This window comes from Carcharodon carcharias, chromosome 4 (assembly GCF_017639515.1).
Source record: "Carcharodon carcharias isolate sCarCar2 chromosome 4, sCarCar2.pri, whole genome shotgun sequence".
Lineage (NCBI taxonomy): Eukaryota > Metazoa > Chordata > Chondrichthyes > Lamniformes > Lamnidae > Carcharodon > Carcharodon carcharias.
Window position 1 is genome coordinate 75111354 of NC_054470.1, and position 24094 is coordinate 75135447.

The window sequence follows — 24094 nt, forward strand, 5'->3', positions numbered from 1 at the left end:
TGTAGGTGGACTTGGAGGGTGACTTCAAGCAGCTTTGGGATGAGAAACCCTGGTTTCAGATTGCATAATCTCAGCCTGGGTTGACTGGCTAACTAACAATGGGTGAGAAAAAGTAATGGTTTTAATGGGGTCAAAGTTATCAAAGGTGATGAATATAGTGTGTTTTTGTAAATCAGTGGCTGTTATGAAATGAAATGTTATGATGAATTGTGGGCCAAAGGCTAGATAGTTGAGAACTTGAAGTGATAATTGACTTGGAAGAGAGTTTTTTCTGGGGTAACACAAAGAAATATGGTTGGGAGGGGCAAGGGTAATATAGCTAAATATGAGGAAATGATTAGAGATTGCCTTACTAGTGATAGTGACAATGGGAGTAGTGAGTCCACATGAAATGGTGAGACCGAGGCAGAGGCCATGAATATGGGTAGGAGAATTTATCTGGAGGGAGGGTTTCAGGGAAGAAAGGAGAGCAATGAACTCGGAAGTGAGAGAGAGCAAAAAGAGTATTTGGAAGGAGTTTGAAATCACTAAGGATGAGAAGTTACTCAATGCAGAGACTGGTGGAGGAAAACAGTGTAGATATCCCAGTGAGAAACTTAGTGTACTAGCTGAGTGGATGGTACAGATAAAGATTTTAAATGAGAAGTTTGAGGGGTGGAACAAGGAAAATGCTCAAAGGAAGTTAAGTTGCCTGGAAGCAGGCCTGAGATGGAAATTGAGGTGGGGGATGGCAGGGCTGGCATGTTAGAAGGCCCACCTCCATTTTCTGGAACATTGGTCCATTTGTAAACATAGTTCTTAGCCCCTCTAGCCCTCATCATTACCCCCACTTCCATGTCCCCATACCCCCTCCTCATCCCCTCATATCTCCCATTCCTCCTCTATACTCCCTCATATCTACCATACCCCCTTCATGCCCACTCACCTAGAATACACTAGGTGCACAACCATTGAGACAAAAAATAACACTGGCAAGTCTTTGAAACACTCATGATAAAGCAGCCATTCAAAAATCCATTTGAAAATGTTTTCCCTCTTACCTTCTCAAACTGACAATCAAACACAGGCATTGAAAGTCCAAATGAAGAAAGCTTTATTCCACTTTATACCTCTTAATCTTGTACCACTGAACACAGGAATTGAAAAACCTCTTTAAAGAAAGATCAGGTTACTACAAGATAAGTAAAGATGTCAATCAAACAAAGCTAGCACTCCCGTTTATAACTGAGTAAACAGACCCCTTGGTGGGCTAAGTCCATTTGTTATTCTTGGGGTTCAGCCAAGCATTCACAATGAGGCCATCTGGAAAAAAATGATGCATGGCCATTTGCTCAATCTGCTTCAGTCTCAGCACCCGACCATTCATTCACCATGCCTCTGTGCTCCTAGACAATTGCAACTACTTCCAGAACACTTGCATTTGTGGAATACTGACATACCAGTTTCTTCAATTTCTATAAATTAGCTAGTTTCAGGAGCCTATCTCAATTTTCTCTTGTGTTCTCATGGCCAAATTTTAATGTGCTCCCAAGTCTCAAATCTTTCATATCCTACCCAAGCAAATATTTCCAGACAATAATCCCTAGTGCCTCCCAAGCCCCAGCACCTTTCACTGCTGCCTATATGCAAGCATCAAGCTCCACTTCTTCCTTTCATGACTCTCTCCCTGCCTGAGTCATCAGATCCTAACTTCCTCTCTCATTTGAGTACATTCAGTCACTTTCTAGAGAACTTTCTGCCATATGATCACAGAACTCAGTTACAGCCTGCCTCAATCTTAATATGTATTCTGGGCTTTAAAAAGGTAGGAAACAAGTCTGAAAGATACAGGTGTGAAAGGAACCAATGTTCTAGAGAGTTGAGACAAAAACCCCAATTTAACCTAATCCTGGTGAAGACATCAGCTGTCTGATCTACACCTGCCCAACTGACTTCAAAGGAGCATGGAATTGGATGGTTGCAAATCAGGCAAACAATCTAAATTTGTCCTACACCTAGTTATAATGTTTTTATTTTTCACCACAACCAATGCACAAAATAAATAATTAAAATGTATGTTAAATGATTGAACACTACCAATGTAAAACAGTGTAAGCAACACCCAAACACAGCCCCTTATGTGAATGAATTTATTTACTAGGCACAGGATATCAGAATTAAAAAAGCTTTCAGAACCACACAATTCGGTTGGAGATTGCTGGCTGCTATTTGTAATTAGTCAATGATAGTTTTGGATTAGGAAATGCAGTTGTAGTTGAAACTGTAATTAACTTTGCACTTGAAAGGGGGTGGGACTATAGTTTGTTTCTTTTATTAAATGAATTCAGTTTAAATTACTTTCCTCATCTGTGTTTGGCTTATGATCTTATCTCTTTTTCACCTTATACAATGCAACAAAGAACGTGCTTGTAATAACTGCAAGAAATGGTCTAACATTCTTCCCTTTATTATTTTTAAAGTGGCATTAAACAGCAGCATTGCCCTTGAACAGTAAATATTAGTGACCTCTGCATGCAGCTTTATACTATATTGAGTTGTGTCACAGAGATAGCATTGCAAGATGTTCAGCTGTGAACCTTAACATGGGAAGGTTGCACTTTCTTCCAGCTCCTATGATCAAATTTCATCTTGTTAGGTTAAGAAAAATCCTCTCTACTGAAACTAACTTGCTCATGGAACACAAAATAACACAAGCACAGCAGAAGCACAAAAATATCTCACACAATACCAGTGAGGTCAAATAAAACTGTTTAATTGGTCTTTATATCAGAGTAGGATTTTCACTAAAATCGAGGAGTCTCTCAAATTGGTAGCATTTCAGAATCCCTCCATTAACCTGTGGTGTCCAGCTTCCTTCTCTGAATACAGCAGGTTTCTGACTGTGTTCATCATTAGTCTCATGAGTTCTATGGTGATAGTTTATTAACCTTCTTAAAAAAAGTGAAAAGTTACCTGAAAAATTGTACAGGGAACAAAGAAGGGATATTAAGTCTCTAATGGAAATAATCTCAGATAATGGCCCAAATCTTCCAGTCTCTTGATCAGTGGAGATGTTTCAGCTTCCGATGGGCAATTCCCCCACTCACCAGGACCCTCCGCAAATTTATCCAACTGTGAGCTGGAGTCAGACACTTTGGACAGTTTCCCAGTACTTACATGATAGTTATCCAGGAAATATTAGATTAAAACCTAGTCTAACACCTGTGCAAATACACAACTGTTATACAGTTGATCTTCAGTCAACTTTCCTTAGTGGAAACATTTGGTTTTACTTACAAGACAGCAGTAGCAAACTACAAAGTACCCTTCCGTAGAGGTTCCCCGTGCTGTTAACACATTGGTTTACACAGATCATGTGATTTTACAACACAGGATTATTCTTAAAGCTGCAGTCCAACATTTCCCAAAACTATAATTACTACATTCCTCCCCCTTTAACTTTTCTGCACATTTTGTATTTACAAGGATATTTATCTCATGACATTACAATATTTACACAGGTCATGAAATTACAATTCAGTCTTTCAGGTGGTTTCCTGATCTGTGTGGAACATCGTAGATCCACGACTTCAGATTCTTTTGTAGGAAATATATTCTCTGGAACCGCATTAACATTAGGTACCTCATTAGGCACTTGCAGTTCAGTGTCTTCATAGAGACACTTCTGTTCCGTTCTGTTGAAGGGTCATGAGGACTCGAAATGTCAACTCTTTTCTTCTCCGCCGATGCTGCCAGACCTGCTAAGTTTTTCCAGGTAATTCTGTTTTTGTTATGCAAGTCATGCGTCGCTTTCTGGTTCCCATAGTTTTTCTCCACCTTCCCCCCCAAATTGGGAAATGTTACAAAGACAGCACCTCATCAATTCTGCAGTCCTTGCTCCTGTCGTAGTGTGGGGGGTTGTTCTTTAGATGAATACAAAACGAGCAAGTTTGGCCTCCAGCGATTCACCTGTTAACTTTTTCATTCGCATCTTAAAAATTTGTACTGCTCTTTCCGCCTGTCTATTTGATGACGGATGGTACAGTACAGTCTTCACATGGTTGACACCATATAATGCAGTGCCATTATCCATTATGCCATTATTCATTATTCATTATTATAGAGGGATCAACAACCAGAGGGCTTAGATTTAAAGTAAGAGGGGAGTTGAGGAGAAATGTTTTCACCCAGAGGGTGATGGGAGTCTGGAGCTTATTGCCTGAAAGGGTGGTTGAGTCAGAAACTCGTAACATTTAAGAAGTACTTAGATGTTCACTTGCATTGCCATAGCCTCCAGGGCTATGGGCCAAACGCTGGAAAATGGGATTAGTGCTGTCAGATCTTTGTTGACTGGCACGGACATAATGGGCCAAATGGCCTCCTTCTCTGAGACTATGAGATGAATACCTCGGGCAAGCCAAGGATGGTGAAGCTCTGGCATAGTTTTTCAATAGTAGTGCCCAGCGTTTGTGACTTTACCTCATAAATGTCTAACCACTTGGAATGAGCATCTATAGTCAGTGGAAACATGGTTCCAAGGAAAGGACTGATGTAGTCAATGTATAATCGCATCCACAGTCTACCAGGCCACTCCCACGGGTGTAACGGGGCTGTCACTGGCAACCTTTGTAGCTGCTGACATTACACACAGTGTTTTACCATATTTTCAATGTTGCTATCCATCCCTGGCCACCAAAGATAACTGCACACCATGATCTTCATTCGGGAGATCCCTGGATGGGCACAGTGTAGCTTGATTAAAAGTAGTTCCCTTCCCTGTGGAGGAACTATGACCCATGTACCCCACAATAGAATACCATCTTGATTGCTCATCTCGTGTTTTTGGTTGAAGAACAGTTTGAATTCATTGGAGACTGGCGCCTGGGACCAACCATGTAACACTAGGTCTCTCATTCGAGACAGGACTGGATCATGGCTCTCCCAGTTTCCTACCTGGCACAGACTGGCGAGGAATCGAAAAAATTCATCAGTAATACCAGTTCCTGTGGAACTGAGACTTGATCGACATTCTCTTGCAAAAGCAGATGACTCAGGGCATTGGCATTTGCTATATGGATCCCTGGTCTGTGAACAAAGGTGCATTCATATGCTGCCAAAATGATGGTCCATCTTTGCATTCTTGTGGAGGCTATGGGAGGTATAGCCTTTTCCTCACTAAAAAGACCCAGAAGTGGTTTGTGGTCTGATACTATTGTGAAATGTCACGTGCACGTATTGGTGGAATTTTTTTATACCACAAATAATCGACAGACCTTCCTTTTCAATCTGAGAATATTCTTTTTCATCTGTGGTAAGTGTCCTGTTGGCCTACTGGCCTCACTATGCCATCATCCATTTTATGAGATAGTATTGCTCCCACTCCATAGGGCTACACATCGTAGGTTAGTACCAATTCCTTCCTCTGGTCATAATGCACTAACAAATTGGAAGAGTGTAAGAGCTGTTTTACTTTCATGAAGGCTTTTTTTTGTGGTGCTTCCCATAGCAGTGAATACAGAGGGGCCAGAACTGTGGATAAATTTGGTAAAAATCGTCCATAATAATTTATCATCCTTAAACATGATTTAAGTTCAGAGGTGTTCTTGGGTGCAGGTGCCTCTCTTATTGCTTTAACCTTCTCTTCAACCAGGTGTAACCCTTGAGCATCTACCTGGTGGCCCAAATAGATGACTTCATTCACTTGAAAAGTACATTTTTTCCTTCTTCAGTTGCACTCCTGCTTGTAAAAATCATTTCAGGGCTTCCTGTAGGTTGGACATATGTTCTTTTTCTGTGAATCCAGTTATCAGTACATTGTCCAGGTAGACCACAACCTGAGGTAGTCCCTGTAGTAAGCTCTCCATTGCCCTCTGAAAGCTGGCACAGGCTGAGGAAACACCGAGGGGCAGGCATGTACAATGGTATAACCCTTTGTGGGTATTGATGGTGATGAATTCCAAAGAGGCATTATCCAGTTCAAATTGCTGATGTGAGTGACTCATATTAAGCTTTGTATACGTTGTCCTCCTGCTATTTTGGCATATAGATCTTCAATTTTGGGTATAGGATACCTGTCCAGTTTGGCTACTCTGTTGGCTGTGAGTTTATAGTCCCCACAGATCCGGACGGCCTGGCCTAGTTTAACGGCAGGGACTATGGGTGTTGCGCACTCAGAAGTGAAATGCTTTTTTGACAGCCAGCCTCTCTAGCCAGTTCAACTCAGCATCAGCCTTCTCTATCAGGGTGTATGGCACCTGTCTTGCTTTCGAGAAGCAAGGGGTTGATTCTGGATCCACGTAAATCTTGGCCTGTAGGCCTTGGATATTTCCCAGTTCATCCTTGAAGACAGTGTCATTTTTTTAGCAGCTCTGGTAGTCCATCTGCTCTCAAATGGAAGATTTCAGACTAGCTTAATTTAAACTCCTTTCACCAATCTCACCCTAGAAGGCTTGGCCCTTCACCCTCTACCACCATCACTGGTAGCTGTGCCGATTGGCTTTTATAATGAAGAGTTGCTCTGGATTTCCTCGCCTGTGTACATTTTCAACTTGGAGGATGTTTGTTCCAAATTTAATTCTTGATAACCCTTATTTACATATCTGAAAGTGTGTTCTGCTATTACAGTGGTGGAAGCACCCATGTCTATTTCCATTTTTAATGGTTTACCATTCACTTGCACTGTAGCAAATATTAGTCCTATCTTCCCAACTTCCATGTCGAATAATGAATAAATATCTGAATTGGTTGTTTTGGGCTCCTCTACACAATAGACTTCATTGGACTTTGTTGTTTGGACGCCTGTTTAAATCTTGCTTTGCACTGTCTCACTATGTGTCCACCTCTGTGACAAAAATAATATTCTTTTTTGTATTGTCAATCGCTAGAAAAATTACTGTTTCCACATTGCTGAAAGTTATTTTTTGGTTTAGTTGCTAAGCTGCTTCCTTCCATTTTTCAGTTAGCAGGGGCGATTTCTCCCTTCGCAGCGGAGTTCTGGCTTTTTGCACCACTTTCGTTTGACTGTTCCCACCTAATTTGGTGCACGGTGCCATTTTGCATCCCTTGAATTGCTTGTGAACCCTTTACAATTCTTTCCATCACCAGCGCTAATTCTAATGCTTTCTTAAAATCAAGATTCATTTCAGCCAGCAATCTCCGCTGTATAGTGTCTTCCTGCATTCCACATTGTAAACGATCCCTGAGTATGTCATTCAGGGTTTCACCAAAATCACATTATTCCGTTAGTTGTTTTAATGTCGCCACATAGGTAGCAATTGTCTCACCCAGGGCTCTACTTCTTGAATTGAACCTGAACCTCCGTATTGTGACTGAGGGCTTGGGTTGAAAATGTCCCTTAATGAGGTCTACTGATTCACTGCAAGTCTTTGAATCTGGGGCACTGGGAACCATCAAGCTTCAAATTAAACTGTAGGTTTTGCTCCCACAAGTACTCAGGAGGATCACTCTCCTCTTCTCTTCCCCTGTGATTTTGTTCACTTGAAAGAAGAACGCAAGACCTTCTATACACTGAGACCAATTGCCTATGGCTGGCTCAAAGGGATCGATTCTATCAGGCTGTGGCATTTTGAATGAGTATATCTTCTGTTATTTTTAAAGAACTTAGATACAATCATTGGGCGAGGTACAGCACCGAATCTGACTTATCCTCATCGCCAGTTTGTTATAGAATTGATCTTCAGATAACTTTTCTTAATGGAAACATATTTGGTTTTATTTACAAGACAGCAGTAGCAACTACACACATCCTGCAAACTCCATAACTACGAAGTACTGTCCTGTAGAGGTTCCCCGTGCTGCTATCACATTGGGCTACACAGGATTATTCTTAAAGCTACAGTCCAGCTTTTCCCAAAACTATAATTACTACAACAACTAAACCCTCTTGCCCCCCTACCGAACACCCAACTACCCCAACCCCCCTGACTACTCCCCTGACCAGACATGACTATGCCCCTGACCCAACTATCCCCAACCATTCGACAACCCCTGACCACCCAACTACCCCTGACCCAACTATACCCCCTGACTCGACCGGACTACCCTCCTGACCCCACCCACTAAATCCCCCAACCCAACCTGACCAACCCCTGAACCAACTACATCCCAATCCGACCCTGGTACCCCTCCCGACCACCCGACTATCCTCCCAATCCGACTTCCCCCTGACCTTATCTGACTGCTCCCGACCACCCAACTACCCCACCCCGACCTGACTACCCGCTCACCCATCTTCCCCACAACAACATGCCACTTCAGTCACCCACCATCTCACCACCCACCACCTAACCCACCTCACCCATCTACCACCTCACCCAGCTACCCATTTACTTATTCACCCATCCACTTACCCATTCGCTAACATTCATGCACTAACTGAACCCTTAAACTCACCATATGGCAGCCAGAGCTGTAAAAGGAGGCGTCAATATTCCCCAGCCTGTCTTCCCCCGACTCTACTCCATCTTTACAGAGCTCCCCAATGGACGCTGCGCTGTGCATCTCTCTGGAATCTGGGTTTGGAAGGTCCCAGTAGAAATATGCAGCAGTGTGAGTGGAGACAATTTGTGATCGCTACAACAAGCGGACGATCGTTGCCACCATGTCGGAAGACCTGGGCCAATATAAATAGTCATAAAATGATGAAAACTAGAGCACAGATGATAACATCTGATTCCTTTTAAACTTCAATCACTGACAGTATTATGCTTACTACATGTTAGAATTGTTATTGTTTAATCCATTCCTGTTAGGAACAAGGTCTGAGCTGAACTGAAGTTCTGTTGGCAAATGCATTGCTTGGTGTGAAGATGAGCAGAAGAGCGGCAACCCTGCAGCTCCAGTGTTGGTGAGTGCTGAGTTAGCTGATCTCAACTACTCACTACTCAGGAGGAGGGTGACAGAAATAAGTCAAGTTATGTTCTACTTTGGATTGGAGCACCTGCTAGTAAGAGTGTTTTGAAGGCCTAGTCAGATTCAGCTGGAATTTCACCCTGGAAGATTAGCATCTCAGGCACACTGAGGAATAATAGTCACTCAAGGTAAGTTACTGATGATGAAACCATATCTGGATAAGAGCCACTACATTATGGAGAGGAGGGGAGAAAATTGTTATGGGATAAAAAGCAAGCTAACGTTTCACAGAAAATTAAATTACTTTCATTTGAAATTAATTTTTGCAGATATTCACTGGTACATTGTAACTAGACAGAACACAAATTACTTAAAAGTGCAGATATTTTTCTGTTACCTACCTACAGGCCATGCTGGAATACAGTTCCTTGAACATTAACTATCCTCTGGTATCTTGTCCAACTGACCATTGTTCGCACTAACCCACATTAGATGGATATTCAACCTTGGGATTGGGGATGGAATACACAGCCAAGTCCTTTCCATTTCCAGCAGATGTTTCAGTGAGCAGGAGTGGGTCTCCAGCTAATTTCTTGGCCTTACATAGGTGTTGAGTCTGTTCCCAGGACCCAGTCAATCTCTGTGGGTGAGCTCAGCTAACTCAGCACAGATCAATAAACACTCCTGCAACTTTCCTGGTTTGCACAGGTTAGTAAAAGATCATAATGTTTATTCATGCACCAAGCCGTTAATTTGTTAAAGATTGACCCAGTTTGCTTTCTGTTCTTGAAGTTGAAAGGGTGAAAAATGTGTGTAATAAGAAAATTATTGGGCGGAATTGTTCCAGGTTTGCACAAAATGCAGTAGTGGGTGTGAAAAAAAGATATTTTACCCACCGGCCACGATGGCGAATTTCGCACTGTATCGTCTGCTTCCCGCTGGATTTAAAATCCAGCCACAGGAAACACGCTGTCTTGCTGGCGGGTGGTGTCTGTGTCACCCATCTCACGGTTACCTCACTTCAGGTGCCATATCTAAACTGCAGCCAAGTACAATGTTCTCAATGGTTGCAGTCCAGGACTGCTCCAGTGAAGACATGGCCCTGAAAGCCAAGTAGAGTTCAGTGACCCATCACTGGAATACCTTTTGGAGGCCCACTGTGGTCCTCCACCCCTGCTCTGGCCACAGGAGGTCCAGCAATCTCACCACTCTGGTTTTGTAGGTGATGGCAGTGGTGGTCAGTGCGCAGAAGAGATTGGCCATCCAGTGAAGAAAGAGGATGAATGATCTCATCCATGTTGTCAGGGTAAGGCAACCATCTCATCACTCTAAACCCACACACTCACAAGGCCATCACACATTCACTGGCATCTTAGTCACTGCCAGCTCAAGGGACATCACCACCTACTCTCTCACACACACCCTCAGATCGCCATCTGGCCTCACCTCCTCTGGCGACTGCCTCCTCAGCCGTAACCACCTTGAGGCCACTTGCACCGATCAAAATGTTCACAGTTGTGAAACATATTGGCATACAATCACACCAAACATGCCTGCATGATTCAGTGTTGGGGGATGATTCCAGCAAGTGGGGCTTATAAAGTGATGCTAAAGTATTAAAATTAGGTTCTCAATGTGCGGCAGTGAGAAATGTGGCCCTCCATTGACAGGCAGAGCGGGGATGATTGCAAACTGGTTTCACGATGATGTAAAACTAATTTTTGGCCTTCTCGCCATATTGTCCGCTCATGCCCGCTATGATCCCCATTGTCAACTGGAGCAAAAAACTCTAGCCATAGTTTCATACCAGGAATTCAGTCTAAATGAAAGGAATGATGAAAAATTATTTTCAGATCAAATTTATTCCTTCATGAAAAGGTCTACATTAAGAAAACAAATATTCAAAAGAGTTTGTAAAGAATACAAATACATTTTAACTTTAATTGTATGTGAGATCAAACACTTCAAATGTCTGGGGCCGTAACTTCCGATGGAGTGACAATTGAGTTGGATTGCCACTCCGCTTGAAGTTTCTTACCTTGAAATCCAGGCAATCCAATCTCGCCTGACCTTCCAACTCAGGCTGGGCGAGCTCTGGGCAGTGCAGCGCATCCCCGGGCCTAGTGTCGAAGGCTGTAGAATTGTAGGTAAGTAAGCACTAGCTACCTTAAACCAGGTAAGGTTAAAGATCCAGCCAGGTTTAAAGGTCCTTGACAAGACAGGGAGAAGGTAATGTATAAAGTAAGTGGATAGGATAGGGGTTGGGAGAAGTCAGCAGTTGGATCTGGTAGTGGGGGCTTTTGGGAGAAGTTGACCTTGATAGGGGAGTTCCCCGTGCTGGCATGGGGAGAGTGGGTGGAAGAGTCCCACTCGGGGGAGGGGAATCCCGTGGGTTGGGGAGTCCCTGTCGTGTGGGATGTGGTCCCTTTGGGTTGGGGTGGGTCACGTGGGGGTGGGGCGTCCCATGGGGACGGTAGACGGGGGAGCGGTGATCGGGGGAGTCTTCTGGGGTGGTGGGGTCAGTCCTGTAGGGCCAGTGTGGGTCTGTATAATAGTTACCCAGAAGCTATGAGTGGTTTTAATTCTTCTAACTTTTTCTTGGGTAATTATTGATATAACACAGTCGGAACCATCTGAAGTTTGTGATTTAAATCACATTTTCGAATGGCTCCCAGTGCGGAGCAATTGCCCATGGGAAGTTTGTACTTCCCAGGCAATGGCTGTGCAAACCTGTGTATACCTGGGAATTTCGGGCAGGGGGGAGGGGGGAAGGGGTTCCCCAGCACACCTGTGGTGTACCCCCAAATATAACACCCTGGATCTCGGAGGTTATGGCCCATATATCTTATGAAACATGTGTGTCTTTTCACGTGAAGATGCATTGTTTACATTGCGATGTCCTTTGCATTCATCAGGGTAAAGGTTGCAAGCCTAAATATTTGGAAATTTTAGCTTCCTTTTTGAGTTTTAAATATTGGCCAATGTTGTGCAATATGTGAGAAGGCTTCTTCTCACTGCTCCCAAACTACCATACCCTATTGTACCAGAAAGAATTGTTGCAAGACAGTTTTAATTATATTTTGAGGATATTTACGATCTTATCCATGTAATAAAGGCTATAGATGCTGCGACAAATTATTATTTTTTGCTGCCAAAACACAGAGCAGAATACCCAATGATCCTTTGATTAATATACTGTTCAGCTGAAGAGGGAAGATGCTGAATTGAAAACCAATCCAAAAGCAAATTTAGTGTTATTTTGTTCTTAACAGCGGGTCAATAATAAGCTTTCTCATACTTATGTTTTTATAGCACCTTCACCCATTAGTATTGTGAAAAAGAAGAAGGTCACGAAAAATAGCATCTCCTTGTTCTGGCAGGAGCCAAACCGGCCTAATGGCATCATACTGGAGTATGAGATCAAGTATTTTGAAAAGGTATAAACTAACTGTAAAAAAAAAATCCTGTTCTTCATTTCCACTGTATGCCTGTGTATTTTCTTTTTCAGTGCTAAATACCGTTATAGATTTTTTAATAAACGCTGGTGTTGGTTCACTAATTGATAATCATTGGTATTGGATCAATGATTGATAATCACTGCCACTGAACTATTGCTTCACAGGCATAGTTATAAATTAATTGGTTTCTCAGCATTGACACAGATTCTGATCCTAATGGCACGTGTGCAAGACAATCACAAGGTTTTTCATTTCTTAGCATCTAAGAATGTTCAGCCAAAGGAATTATAATAACCCCTAAAATTACTTCTGCCATTTCTGGCTTGGTTTATGTATGAAGAGGGAGCAAAAACTATTGGCAAGCACATAAACAGAATATCAGCAAACCTTTAGGTTTCTATTGTAAAAACAAACCTCGGATGGTGAAAATGAGCAGAAATTAAAGATCTGAACAATATTTGACTGGTTAGCTGATTAATTTGGAATCTTCCATTGTTACTGGGATGATCCTTGTTCCTTTTCATTTTTAAATGCCAAATGGATCATGAAGTAAATGGCCCTGATATTTATTGAGAAGTGGGAAGCATGCATTGAAAATGGCTGGGGAACGTATGGAAACCAGAGACATGGACTGGCAGGACCTCGTTACAATTTATTCTTCTATTTCCCCAGTGGTAGCCTGTCAAATTGACAGTGTGGCCAGCTGCCAGCCAGGAAAACCAACACCTGGAGACATCAGCCGGCGTTTCTTGGGGCTGATCTCCGGCAGTCAGGAGGGATTAAATCTAGAGATCAGGGCTAGCAGAGAGAAGCAATTGGGAGGGGGCGGGGGGGGTGGGGGGGGAAGACCAGAGATTGGGACTTGCTGGGGTGAGAGGAGAGAGGCAATCAGACAGGGGACAGGGAATTGCTATGGAGAAATAGAAGCTATCAGGAAGAGAGAAGGCCGGAGATTGGGGCATGGAGAGGTTGTTAGCTGTGATTGTAGTATGGAGCACTACTTGTAGTATGGGGCTTGTGATTGTGGCAAGAAGGAAAGTGGCACTGGCAGAAATTAAACTAAAGGCTTCCTTAAAGTGTCAAATGGAGCACTCTTGCTGCTGGTTATTTACAAGGAATGCTGCAAAATATCACATGCCTTCTTGAGCGAGCAGGTCTTGTCTCACTTTTACTTTTGGGATTTGGGAAACCCATGTCATAGTTGTTAAGTTTAGGTCAGGTTCCTAATTGCACTGATTTCAATATGTAACTGAAGTGACCTGCCTCTCCACACCATCGCCATGAAACTCATCGCCATGAACATGGAAGCAAGAGTTGGTGGGGTGTGATGGTGTGGGTTGGTGCAGCGGTTTAATGTTGAGGCTGGTGACTTTGTTTTTGGTAAAATGCAAGCCTGCCTTATGACTGCTCCTGTAGATAAAAAAAAATGATTCTCCAGCCTTGCACTTGTATTGATCTTGCAAACAGCTGCTTCCTGATTAACAACATGCATATTCTGCATCAATTATGTCATTAATCAGTGAACAATAATTACTCATTAAAATAGATGGTGCAATGAGTTAAAATCCCATTCTCCCCCAGGGCATAGTGAAAATCTATTCACTTCAATGGGATCTTCTTTCTGTGCAAGCTGTCACAATCCTAGTTTTGTGACCTAGGTCTATTAGTTTACGACCATCAGCAAAGGCATAGGTGCCTACCCCATTGAGGGAGTTTTGCTCTGCACACGCTTATCTTGTACTGACCTTAGAATGATGTGTGCACTGGTTAGCGCAAATGGAAGGAATTAGGTTTCTCACTTTGATAAGCAAAGAAAGAATTAACATTTTTGATTTATCTAGAGGACACAGAATTAAGGTGATTGGCAAAAAGAATCAGAAGCAACATGAGCAAACATTTTTTTTGACACAGCGAATTATGATCTGAGTGCACTGTCTGGAAGGGTTGTGAAAGCAGATTCAGGAATAATCTACAAATAGGTATTGGATAAATAATTGAAGAAAACAGTTGGGGTTATGGGGAGCATGCATGGGAGTGGGATGAATTGGATAGCTCTACCAAAGAGACAGCACAGGGACTATGGACTGAAGGGTCTCCTTCAGTGGTAGAGCATTCTGAGACACTGGTAATAAGAAGCCACAACTAGTTACGTGAAAAAAATATTTCCACTATTGCCTGTCATTTTACTTCAGTTTGTTTTTCAGAGGAAAGATTATAAATCACTTTATAAAAATTATGGACTGGAAAAGAAAATTGGAATGATACAAAGTATGCTACTGATTTGCTATCACTTGTTTTGTGCTGGTGTTCTACGGACTTCACCCTCTCTGTCTTCAAAAGTTCCATCTATGTTGATATTAAATAGTTTTTTCTACACGCCTTTTTAAATATAGTATTTATTTGTGTGTAGCATATGAAGACTGCATTATTCATTTAGGCAATATATTAGATTTACTGTTGCATATCTTGTAGCAAATGGGCTGCTCAAACGCTATTAAAAATTCTGCAGTTATGGAGTGATCACCAGGACATAAGTTTTGTGTTTAAGAAACCTGCTTCAAGAAGAGTTTGTGTGGTCAACAGTAAAAACAAAGGAAGCCTTTTGTAGGAACCAAAAATTGCTTTAAATGTAAAAAAAAGTCTTAAGGGGTATTTGTTACAATGAAAACCATGCCTACTCAGTTGCAATTAAAATTTTATTTTCAGATGATGCTGAAGAAATGGTGACCAGTGAACATAAAAACTGGGATCCTTTACAGGTGTACTAATTAGAGTAGTGTTTAGCTAATAATCGACAACTTTGTAACACCATTGTGAAATGACAGGCAAGATGCTGGCTCACTGTTCATCCCATAATATGCTCACTTTTGTATTCCATTATCTCCAAGGCTCAGGAGACCAGCTACACCATCATTAAATCCAAAGAGACTGAGATTATTGTCGATGGCCTGAAACCCACCACAGTGTACATCTTTCAGATACGAGCTCGCACAGCAGCAGGATATGGGGGCTACAGCCGTAAATTTGAATTTGAAACCAGCCCAGTCTGTAAGTCATTTTATTTACTGTCGTTCAAGACAGTTGCAACGAAAGTTTCTGCAAATCAATAAAGAAAGAGAGTTTTTTGACAACCTTGCCTTTGCAGTTACACAGTCTTTCAGAGAATCTATAAATTAAAGTGTCAGTCACTTTATGTGCAGCTTGACAGAGCCAGGTGCAAAGATTAAAAATGCAGTCTGAGCAAATCATTACTTTAAATATTACATTAGGAATCTGATACAAGAGAAATTATGGTGGTGATAAAATGCATAGTAACTAAAAATAAAAGGCATTTCCATCAAGGAATGAGAAACGAAGCTATTTGTAAAAGGCCCCATGTCAACTTGTGTGTATGCACGGATTTTTAAAATTCATTCATGGGATGTAGGCATCGCTGGCTGGACCAACATTTATTCCCCATCCCTAACTGCCCTTGAGAAAGTGGTGGTGAGCCGCCTACTTGAACCGCTGCAGTCCATGTGGTGTAGGTACACCCACAGTGCTGCTAGGGAGGGAGTTCCAGGATTTTGGCCCTGTGACAGTGAAGGAACAGCGATATATTTCCAAGTCAGTATGGTGAGTGGCTTGAAGTAGAACTTTCAGGTGGTGGTGGTGTTCCCAAGTGTCTGCTGATCTTGTCCTTCTAGATGGTAGTGGTCATGGGTTTGGAAGGTGCTGCCTTGGTGAGTTCCTGCAGTGTATCTTGTAGATGGTACTCACTGCTGCCACTGTGTGTCAGTGTTTGGGGGCGGAGTGAATGTGTGTGGATAGGGTGCCAATCAAGTAGGCTTGCTTTGTCCTGGATGGTGTTAAACATCTTGGGTGTTGTTGGAGGTGCACTCATCCAGGCTGAGATGAATCGAGGCCAAATCATGTAATGCAATTAAACACATCGGTCGGGATTTTCCATGCTCGCTGGCATTGGGCATGTTCAGGGGCATGAGCGGACAATATGACAAGAAGGCCAAAAATCTGTTTCACAACGTTGTGAAACCAGCTTGCGATCATCTGCTCTGCCCTCCAATAGCAGGCTGCGTTTCCTGCCTTCAGACATTGGGGACCTCATTGTAGTACATCAACATATTATCAGGCCAGCCTGCTGGAATCGTCCCCCGTTGCTGGATTGTCCGCCCATGTCAGCGTGTAATCATGCCAGTGTGTTTCACAACACCATATAAAAGGCATGCACTTGGCAGGCTGCACTTTGAGGGGAACTCAGAGGTGAGTACCCACTAACGTTGTGGAGTGCTCGCTCATGTCGCCTGTTGGGCTTCAAGATTGATGCGCGTTGAGGGGGCAAAAGCTGCCCAGCAGTTGAGGCGCGTTGTGGGGGCGGGGGCAAGGTCTGCCCTGCAGTTGAGGTGCACTTGGAAGGGCGGGGGGAGCCGTGGTGTTGTGGTTGGTGTGCAAGGGCTGCCCTACAGTTGGAGGTACCGCACAAGCACATGCTGGGGGCAGGGTGGACAAGGGAAACGGCCACGCATGAGGGACACCTTGTATAAAGTGACCATTCCTCTGCAGCTGAGACAGTTCAGGCGCAGCCACATTGATATGATTTGGACTCGGTTCTCTAACTTCTCTGCTCACTCAAGGAACGCCAAGGCATGAAAGTGCCACCAAGTGCTCCAGAGCTTTTCATCCTCGGGCACAGACTGCAAAATAATTAGCGTTTTAGAGGGCTGCAGAACAGTTGGACGACTGTATATATTGTACAATCTCCTTGCTAAAGCAGGTTGTGGAGCAGTCACTGCTGGAGGCACTCACAGCCCCTTGCGATGTCATCATCACGGTTTGGAACAGTCTACCCTAAGGTTCAAGTGTAGCCTTGCAACATGGGTTTGGAGAATGCCTGTGCCTGAGTTGAGAGTACAGCATGCAGTCCAATGAGCAAAGCTGCCGCCAATCGGTCAGGTGGAGTGGGGTGGAGGTGGGTGGGGTTTTGGACAGCTATTCCACGCACTAATCTCTGGCCATCCAAGTGGTGGCCAGCACTCTCCACAATGCGTTAAGGGGCTTTCAGACTTAACCAAAACAGGTTCTTGGTACACCCATGCCAATCCACAAGTATCTCTCTTTCATCCTGCAAGAGGAATACATCAGGATCATGGAGACTGGTGAACTAGCTGTATGCCTTGTGGCTTACAGAAAGTGAAGACAGCTGAGAAGAGAGTGGCTAAGGCATCTGGCTGCGCAGAGGAAGGGGCAACACTCTCTAAAAGGAGGGGTGACTTAGGCTTTTGCACATGCCACTGAAGAGCCACAGCAAACCATTGCTGGTCAGCACCTAGCTAGACTCAGGATGTAGAGACGCTGCCTTTCATTCCTGCAGATGACTGAGAACCAGTGTCGTGGAAGACTGCACTTGTCTAGGAAACTGGTCGGTCTCATCTGCCAGCTACTGCAGGATTTGGCACCACATGGACAGAGAGGGTATCCACTGCCAGTGATGGTGAAAGTGACCGCGGCACTCAAGTTTTATGCCAGTGGCTCCTTTCAGGGTTCCACAGGTGACCTCTTTGGGATATCACAAAGCTCTTACCACAAATGCGCCCAGGAGGTCACGGATACCAACTTCATGAGGGCACACAACTTTGTGCATTTCACCCAAGACCGGGCCAGCCCAATTGGATTTGCCCAGATATCAGGTTCCATGAAGAATTCTATCATGTCACACAGCATCTATTGACCTCTAAGTTGTGGATGAAGTGAAGCTCATTGAGTGTATGCCACTTATAAACAGTCATAAAACCGATCATTCTAATTGTCAAAAACAAAAATAGCTGGAAAAACTCAACAGGTCTGACAGCATCTGTGGAGAGGAACACAGTTGACATTTCAAGTCCATATGACTCTTCATCAGAACTAAGGAAATAGAGAAATGAGGTGAAATATAAGCTGGTAGAGGAGGGTGGGACAGGTAGAGCTGGATGGAGGGCCAGTGATAGGTGGAGGCAAAGAAGAGATTGCCAGAGATGTCATAGACAAAAAGACAAAGGGGTATTGACGGTGGTGATATTAGCTAAGGAAAGTCATACGGACTCAAAACATCAACTGTGTTCCTCTCTGCAGATGCTGTCAGACCTGCTGAGTTTTTCCAGCCATTTTTGTTTCAGTTTTCCAGTATGCACAGTATTTTGCTTTTATCATTCTAATTATCTGCTGGCTGGGCACTTATTTTGAGGTGGAATTTAATCCTGGTGTGGTGGCCTTTTAATAAGTACCCGTTTACATCTATTTGCGCTGTTAATTCACCTACCTTCTTGTGAATGCTCTGTGCATTCAGGTACAATGCCTTTAAACGTGTCTTAACATTTTTTTTTTGTCCTATGGCCCTATTTGCTGCTAGCCCTTGTTTCCTCTGCCTTCCACTTTTGTTTTCTACATTTCTGTTTTTGATTCCTATCTTTGTTTCCCTCTCTTGTGTAGTGGATGCATTGGTTGTAATCTTTTCAAAATTCCCCAGATTCTGGAAAGGAATAGAAACCTGCAAATGTAACACCACTGTTCAAGAAAGGAGGGAGACAAAAAGCAGGGAACGATAGGCCAGTTAGTCTAACATCTATCACTGGGAAAATTCTAGAATCCATTATTAAGGAAGTAGTAGAAGGACATTTAGAAAATCATGATACAATCAGGCAGAGTCAACATGGTTTTGTGAAAGGGAAATAGCGTTTTACATATTTACTAGAGTTCCTTGAGCAAGTAACAAGCAGGGTGGATAAGAGAAACCAGTGGATGCAGGGTGGAAGTTTCCACTCCTTCCAGCAACAGGAATCATGTTGGGCGGGTGGTGGGGTGGGGGGAGGGTTGGTGGTGGGGGGGGGGGGGGGGGGGGGGGGGGGGGCGGCGCGGTGGAATGCAAAATTTGATGTGAATGGAAACATCAGTTTCCTGCCGTATTAGAAATACAGTCTGGAATTTTGTTCCCCGGACTTTCAAGGCGGATAAAAGGCTGAGCTATGCCAGGAACCTCAATTGAATTCATTATCATCTCTTGAATGCTTATTAAAAGGCCAACACACCAGGGTTACATTCCCACTCCAAATTAAGTGCCTGGCCAGCAGATAATTAGAATGGTCTGTTTTACGACTGTTTATAAGTGGCGCACACTCGATGAATTTCACTTTATCCATGATTTAGAGGTCAATAGATGCTGACTCTACCTTCCTTTAACACTTGTCACTGCTAAATATTGGGTGCCTGTAGCACAAGCTGTGCCAAGGCTGGGCATGGGATGCATGACTAGAGGGGAAGGGTGAGACGGAGGCAGGATTGGGGGTGTCAGGAACAGAGGGAAAAGGTGACACAGAGGCAGGACTGGGGTGGGGGGGGGAGCAAAGAACTGAGGGGAAGAGTGAAAGACTGTCCAGGGAATTTTGAGAGACTGTCCTGGGGTAGATGTTAAAAGACTGTCTGGGGAATGCTCAGAGTCTGTCCTGGGGCTGAGGCCATGCTATCGGGGGCATATTTAGGAGACTATATTGGGCTATGATAGAGGGCTCTGCGTGGAACGATTGCCTTGGTCCCAGTCTTGGATAGGGAGTCCTCTCTGGGGACTGATGGTCATGGGCAGAATAGTGTGTAGGGCATAGTCAGCCAACTGAGGCATTTGGTCCTGGGGGTTGGAGTCGTAGTATTGGGAAACAGAGGGCACAGTAACATTCAGGGGAGGCATCTGCTTTCTGTAGGTTCGCTGCTGAAAAGTCATGGTGGGGGGTATAGGACAGAGCGAGAGTTCCAGCGAGAGGCAGGGATTTAAAAAATAACTGGCACGAGGACAGAACGAGAGTTAATTAACACTTATTATGTTTACTTAAATTCTAATTTTGGTGCAGTGGATAAATAATTTGAGGCATGGCAGGGCTGCTCATACCCGTCAAATGCACATCCTGTACCATGTGGGGATTTCAGGATGCTACCCACATCCTGGACAACTACATGTGCAGAAAGTGCCACCAAATGGAAAACTTAAGCACCATACCTTGGAACTCGAGGAGTAGGTGGTGTCACTAAGGAGCATTCACGAGGATGAGAGCTATGTGGATAGCACGTATCAGGAGGTGGTCACCCCGCAGCTTAAGAAAGGGCAGACAGGGAAGGACTGGGTGGCCGTCAGAAAGACAAGGCAGGTAGTGCAGCGGACCCCTGAGGACACCCCACTTTCTAACAGGTACTCAGTTCTCTAACAATGGGGGAGAGGGTTCCTCTGGAGAGAGCAGTGACAGTCATGACCAGAGCACCGTGGGTGGCTTGGCTGTACAGGGAGGGAGGAGAAAAGTTAGAAGAGCAATAATGATAGGGGATTCTATAGTTAGGGGAACAGATAGGTGCTTTTGTGGTCGCATGTGATTCCAGGATGGTATGTTGCCTCCCTGGTGCAAGGGTCATGGGTATCACCAAATGGCTTCAGAACATTCTGGAGGGTGAGAGTGCACAGCCAGAGGTCGTGGTTCAGATTGGTACCAACTATATAGGTAGAAAAAGGGTCCTACAGGCTGAGTTCAGAGAATTAGGAGAGAGATTAGCACGCAGGAGCTCAAAGGTAGTAATCTCTGGATTACTTCCAAGGCCACATGCTAGTGAGTATAGAAATAGGAGAATATGCCAGATGAATGCGTCGCTGAAGAGATGGCGCATGAGTGAGGGCTTCAGATTTCTGGGGCATTGGGACTGTTTCTGGGGAAGCGGGACAGCTCACACCTAATAGGACTGGGACAAATGTTCTTGCAGGGAGATTTGCTACTATTGTTAGGGAGGGATTAAACTAGATTGACAGGGATATGGGAACCTGAGGGCTGATTCAGATGGGACAAATTCAGAGCAGGGATGGGACACAGAAAATTAGCAAGTGACTCTGAAAGACATAAAAAGCAAAGGTTAAAAGATTTACAGCACAGGAGTTTGACAATGTTAATAATTTAAATGCAAGGAGTAAAGTAAACAAAGCCGTTGAGCTGAGGGCACAGATAAACACATGGCAGCATGATATCATTGCTATAACCAAAGCTTGGCTTAAAAAGGGGAAAAATGGCAGTTCAGGCAAGACAGAGAGGGGGCTAAAGAAAGTGGGGGTGTAGCATTTTTGGTTAAAGAGTCAATTACATCTGTGAGGTGGGATGATATACTAAATGAATCACCAAATGAGGCTATAGGGGTTAAGCTCAGAAATAAAAAAAGGGGCAGCTACACTATTAGGAGCATACTATAGATCCCTAAATAGTGAGAGGGAGATAGAAAAGCAAATATGTAGGCAAATTTCTGAGTGCAAAAACAATCGGGCAATAGTCATTGGGGATTTCCCTAATATAAACGGATACGAACAGTGTAATAGGGATAGAGGGCAGAAAATTCTTGAACTGCATTCAAGAGAACATTTTTAGACAGCATGTTACAAGCCCAATAAGAGGGAGCGCAATTCTAGATTTAGTATTAGGAAATGAAGTTGGGCAAGTGGATTAAGTAGAGTGGGTGACCATTTTGGAGATAGTGACCATAATACAGTTGGATTTAGCATAATTATGGAAAAGGATAAAGATAGAACAGGAGTTTAAGTTCTAAATTGGGGAAAAACAGATTTTACTAAGCTAATGGGTGATCTGGCGAAAGTGGACTGGTTATAGTTACTTCAAAGGAAATCAGCGACAGATCTGTGGGAGGCATTCAAAAGCAAGACTCTATGGGCACAGTGTAGACATTCCCCACAAAGAATAGAGGTGGTACTGCCAAATCTAGAGTCCCCTGATTATTTAGATGCATACAAGGTAAGATAAAGCAGAAAAAGAAAGCTTATGACAGTCACAAAAAACTCAATATTGTAGAACCCCTAGAGGAGTATAGAGAGTACAGGGGCAAAATAAAAAAAAGTTAATTAGGAAAGCAAAGTGAGGATATGAAAAAATATTGGCAAGTTAAATCAAAGAAAACCCAAAGATGTTTTACCAGTACACTAAGAGCAAGAGAGTGACTAAGGAAAGAGTAGGGCCAGAGATGTACATGGTAACTTGTGCACAGATGCTTGAGATGTGGGTAGGGTTCTCAATGAGCACTTTGTCTCTGCCTTCACTAAGGAGAGGGATGATGCAGACATTCTAGTTAAAGAGGAGGACTGTGAAATATTAGATACAGTAAGTATGATGAGAGAGGTTGTACTGGAGGGACTGACATCCTTGAAGGTGGATAAATCACCAGGGCCGGGTAGATTGTTTCCCAGGCTGTTAAATGAAGCCAGAGAGGAAATAGCGGATGCCCTGAGGAACATTTTCCAATTTTCTCTAGATACAGGTGAGTTACTGGAGGATTTGAGGTCTGTGAACATTGTACCATTACTTAAAAGGGGTACAAAGGATAGGCCAAATAGTTACAGGTCAGTCTGGATTGGGTGCTGGTCAAATTATTTGTATCAATTCTGAGAGACAGGATAAACTGTCATTTAGAAAGGAACGGATTAATCAGGGATAGTCAGCATGGTTTTGTTAGGGGAAGGTTGTATCTTACTAATTTAATCAAATTTTTTCAGGAAGTAACAAGGAGGATTGATGAGGGTAGTGCAATGGATGTTGTCTGCATGGATTTTAGTAAGGCATTTGGCAAGGTCCCACATGGCAGACTTGTCAGAAAAGTAAAAGCCCATGAGATACAGGGGAATGTGGCGAGTTGGATCCAAAATTGGCTCAGCAATAGGAAATGGTAATGGCTGATGGATGTTTTTGTGAATGGAAAGCGGTTTCCAGTGGCGTTCCACAGGGCTCAGTGTTGGGTTCCTTGCTGTTTGTTGTATATATTAATGATTTGGACTTAAATGTTGGTGGCATGATTGGGAAATTTGCAGATGACACAAAAATTGGCCTTGTAAGGTGATAGTAAAAAGGATAGCTATTGTCTCCAGAATGATATCAATGGCTTGGTTAAGTGGGCAGAAAAATGGCAGATAGAATTCAATCCAGATAAGTGTGAGATAATGCATTTGGGGAAGGCAAACACAGCTTGGGAATACAGAATAAGTGGGAGGATATTAGAAGGGGTAGAGGAAGTGAGAAACCTTGGAGCAAAGGTCCTGGAGGTGGCAGGACAGGTGGAGATGGTGGTAAAGAAAGCATATGGAATGCTTTCCTTGATTGGATGAGGTGTAGAATACAAAAGCAGGGATGTAATGCTGGAACTGTATAAAACGCTGGTTAGGCCACAGCTGGAATTTTGTATGCAGTTTGGTCACCACATTACAGGAAGGACATAATTGCTCTGGAGAGAGTACACAGAGGAGATTTACAAGAATGTTGCTAGTGCTTGAAAATTGCAGGTATGAGGCAAGATTGAATAGGCTGGGTATTTTCCCTTGGAATTGAGAAGGTTGATGGGTGATCTGATTGAGGTGTACATGATTATGAGTGGCCTAGATAGAGTAGACATGGATGCCCTGTTTCCCCCAGCAGAGAGGTCAATTACCAGGGGGCATAGATTTAAGGTGATTGGTAGAAGGATTAGAGGGGATAAACTTCTTTGCCCAGAGGGTGGTGGGTGTCTGGAATTCACTGCCTGGTTTGGTGGTGGAGGCAGAAACCCTCAGCTCATTTAAAAAGCACCTGGATCTGCACCTGAAGTGCTGTAACCTGCAAGGCTATGGACCAGTTGCTGGAAGGTGGGATTAGAATGGGCAGCTAGTTTTTTATTTTTTATTTTTTAGCCAGTGCAGACACGATGGGCTGAATGGCCTCTTTCTGTGCCGTAACCTTTCTGTGGTTCTATCTCTA

The 24094-nt window shown here is 43.5% G+C and overlaps 1 protein-coding gene across 5 annotated transcripts in view; it reads left to right on the forward strand.

The window, feature by feature from the left end:
- The window catches only part of LOC121276977 (ephrin type-A receptor 5-like), a 373321-nt gene that overhangs the window by 230895 nt on the left and 118332 nt on the right, over positions 1–24094 (forward strand). For all 5 annotated transcript variants that reach the window (XM_041185740.1, XM_041185741.1, XM_041185743.1 and 2 more), the window contains 2 exons: positions 12163–12287; positions 15197–15356. In XM_041185740.1, coding sequence (XP_041041674.1) covers positions 12163–12287; positions 15197–15356 — 285 coding nt within the window. The remainder of the gene's footprint in view (positions 1–12162; positions 12288–15196; positions 15357–24094) is intronic.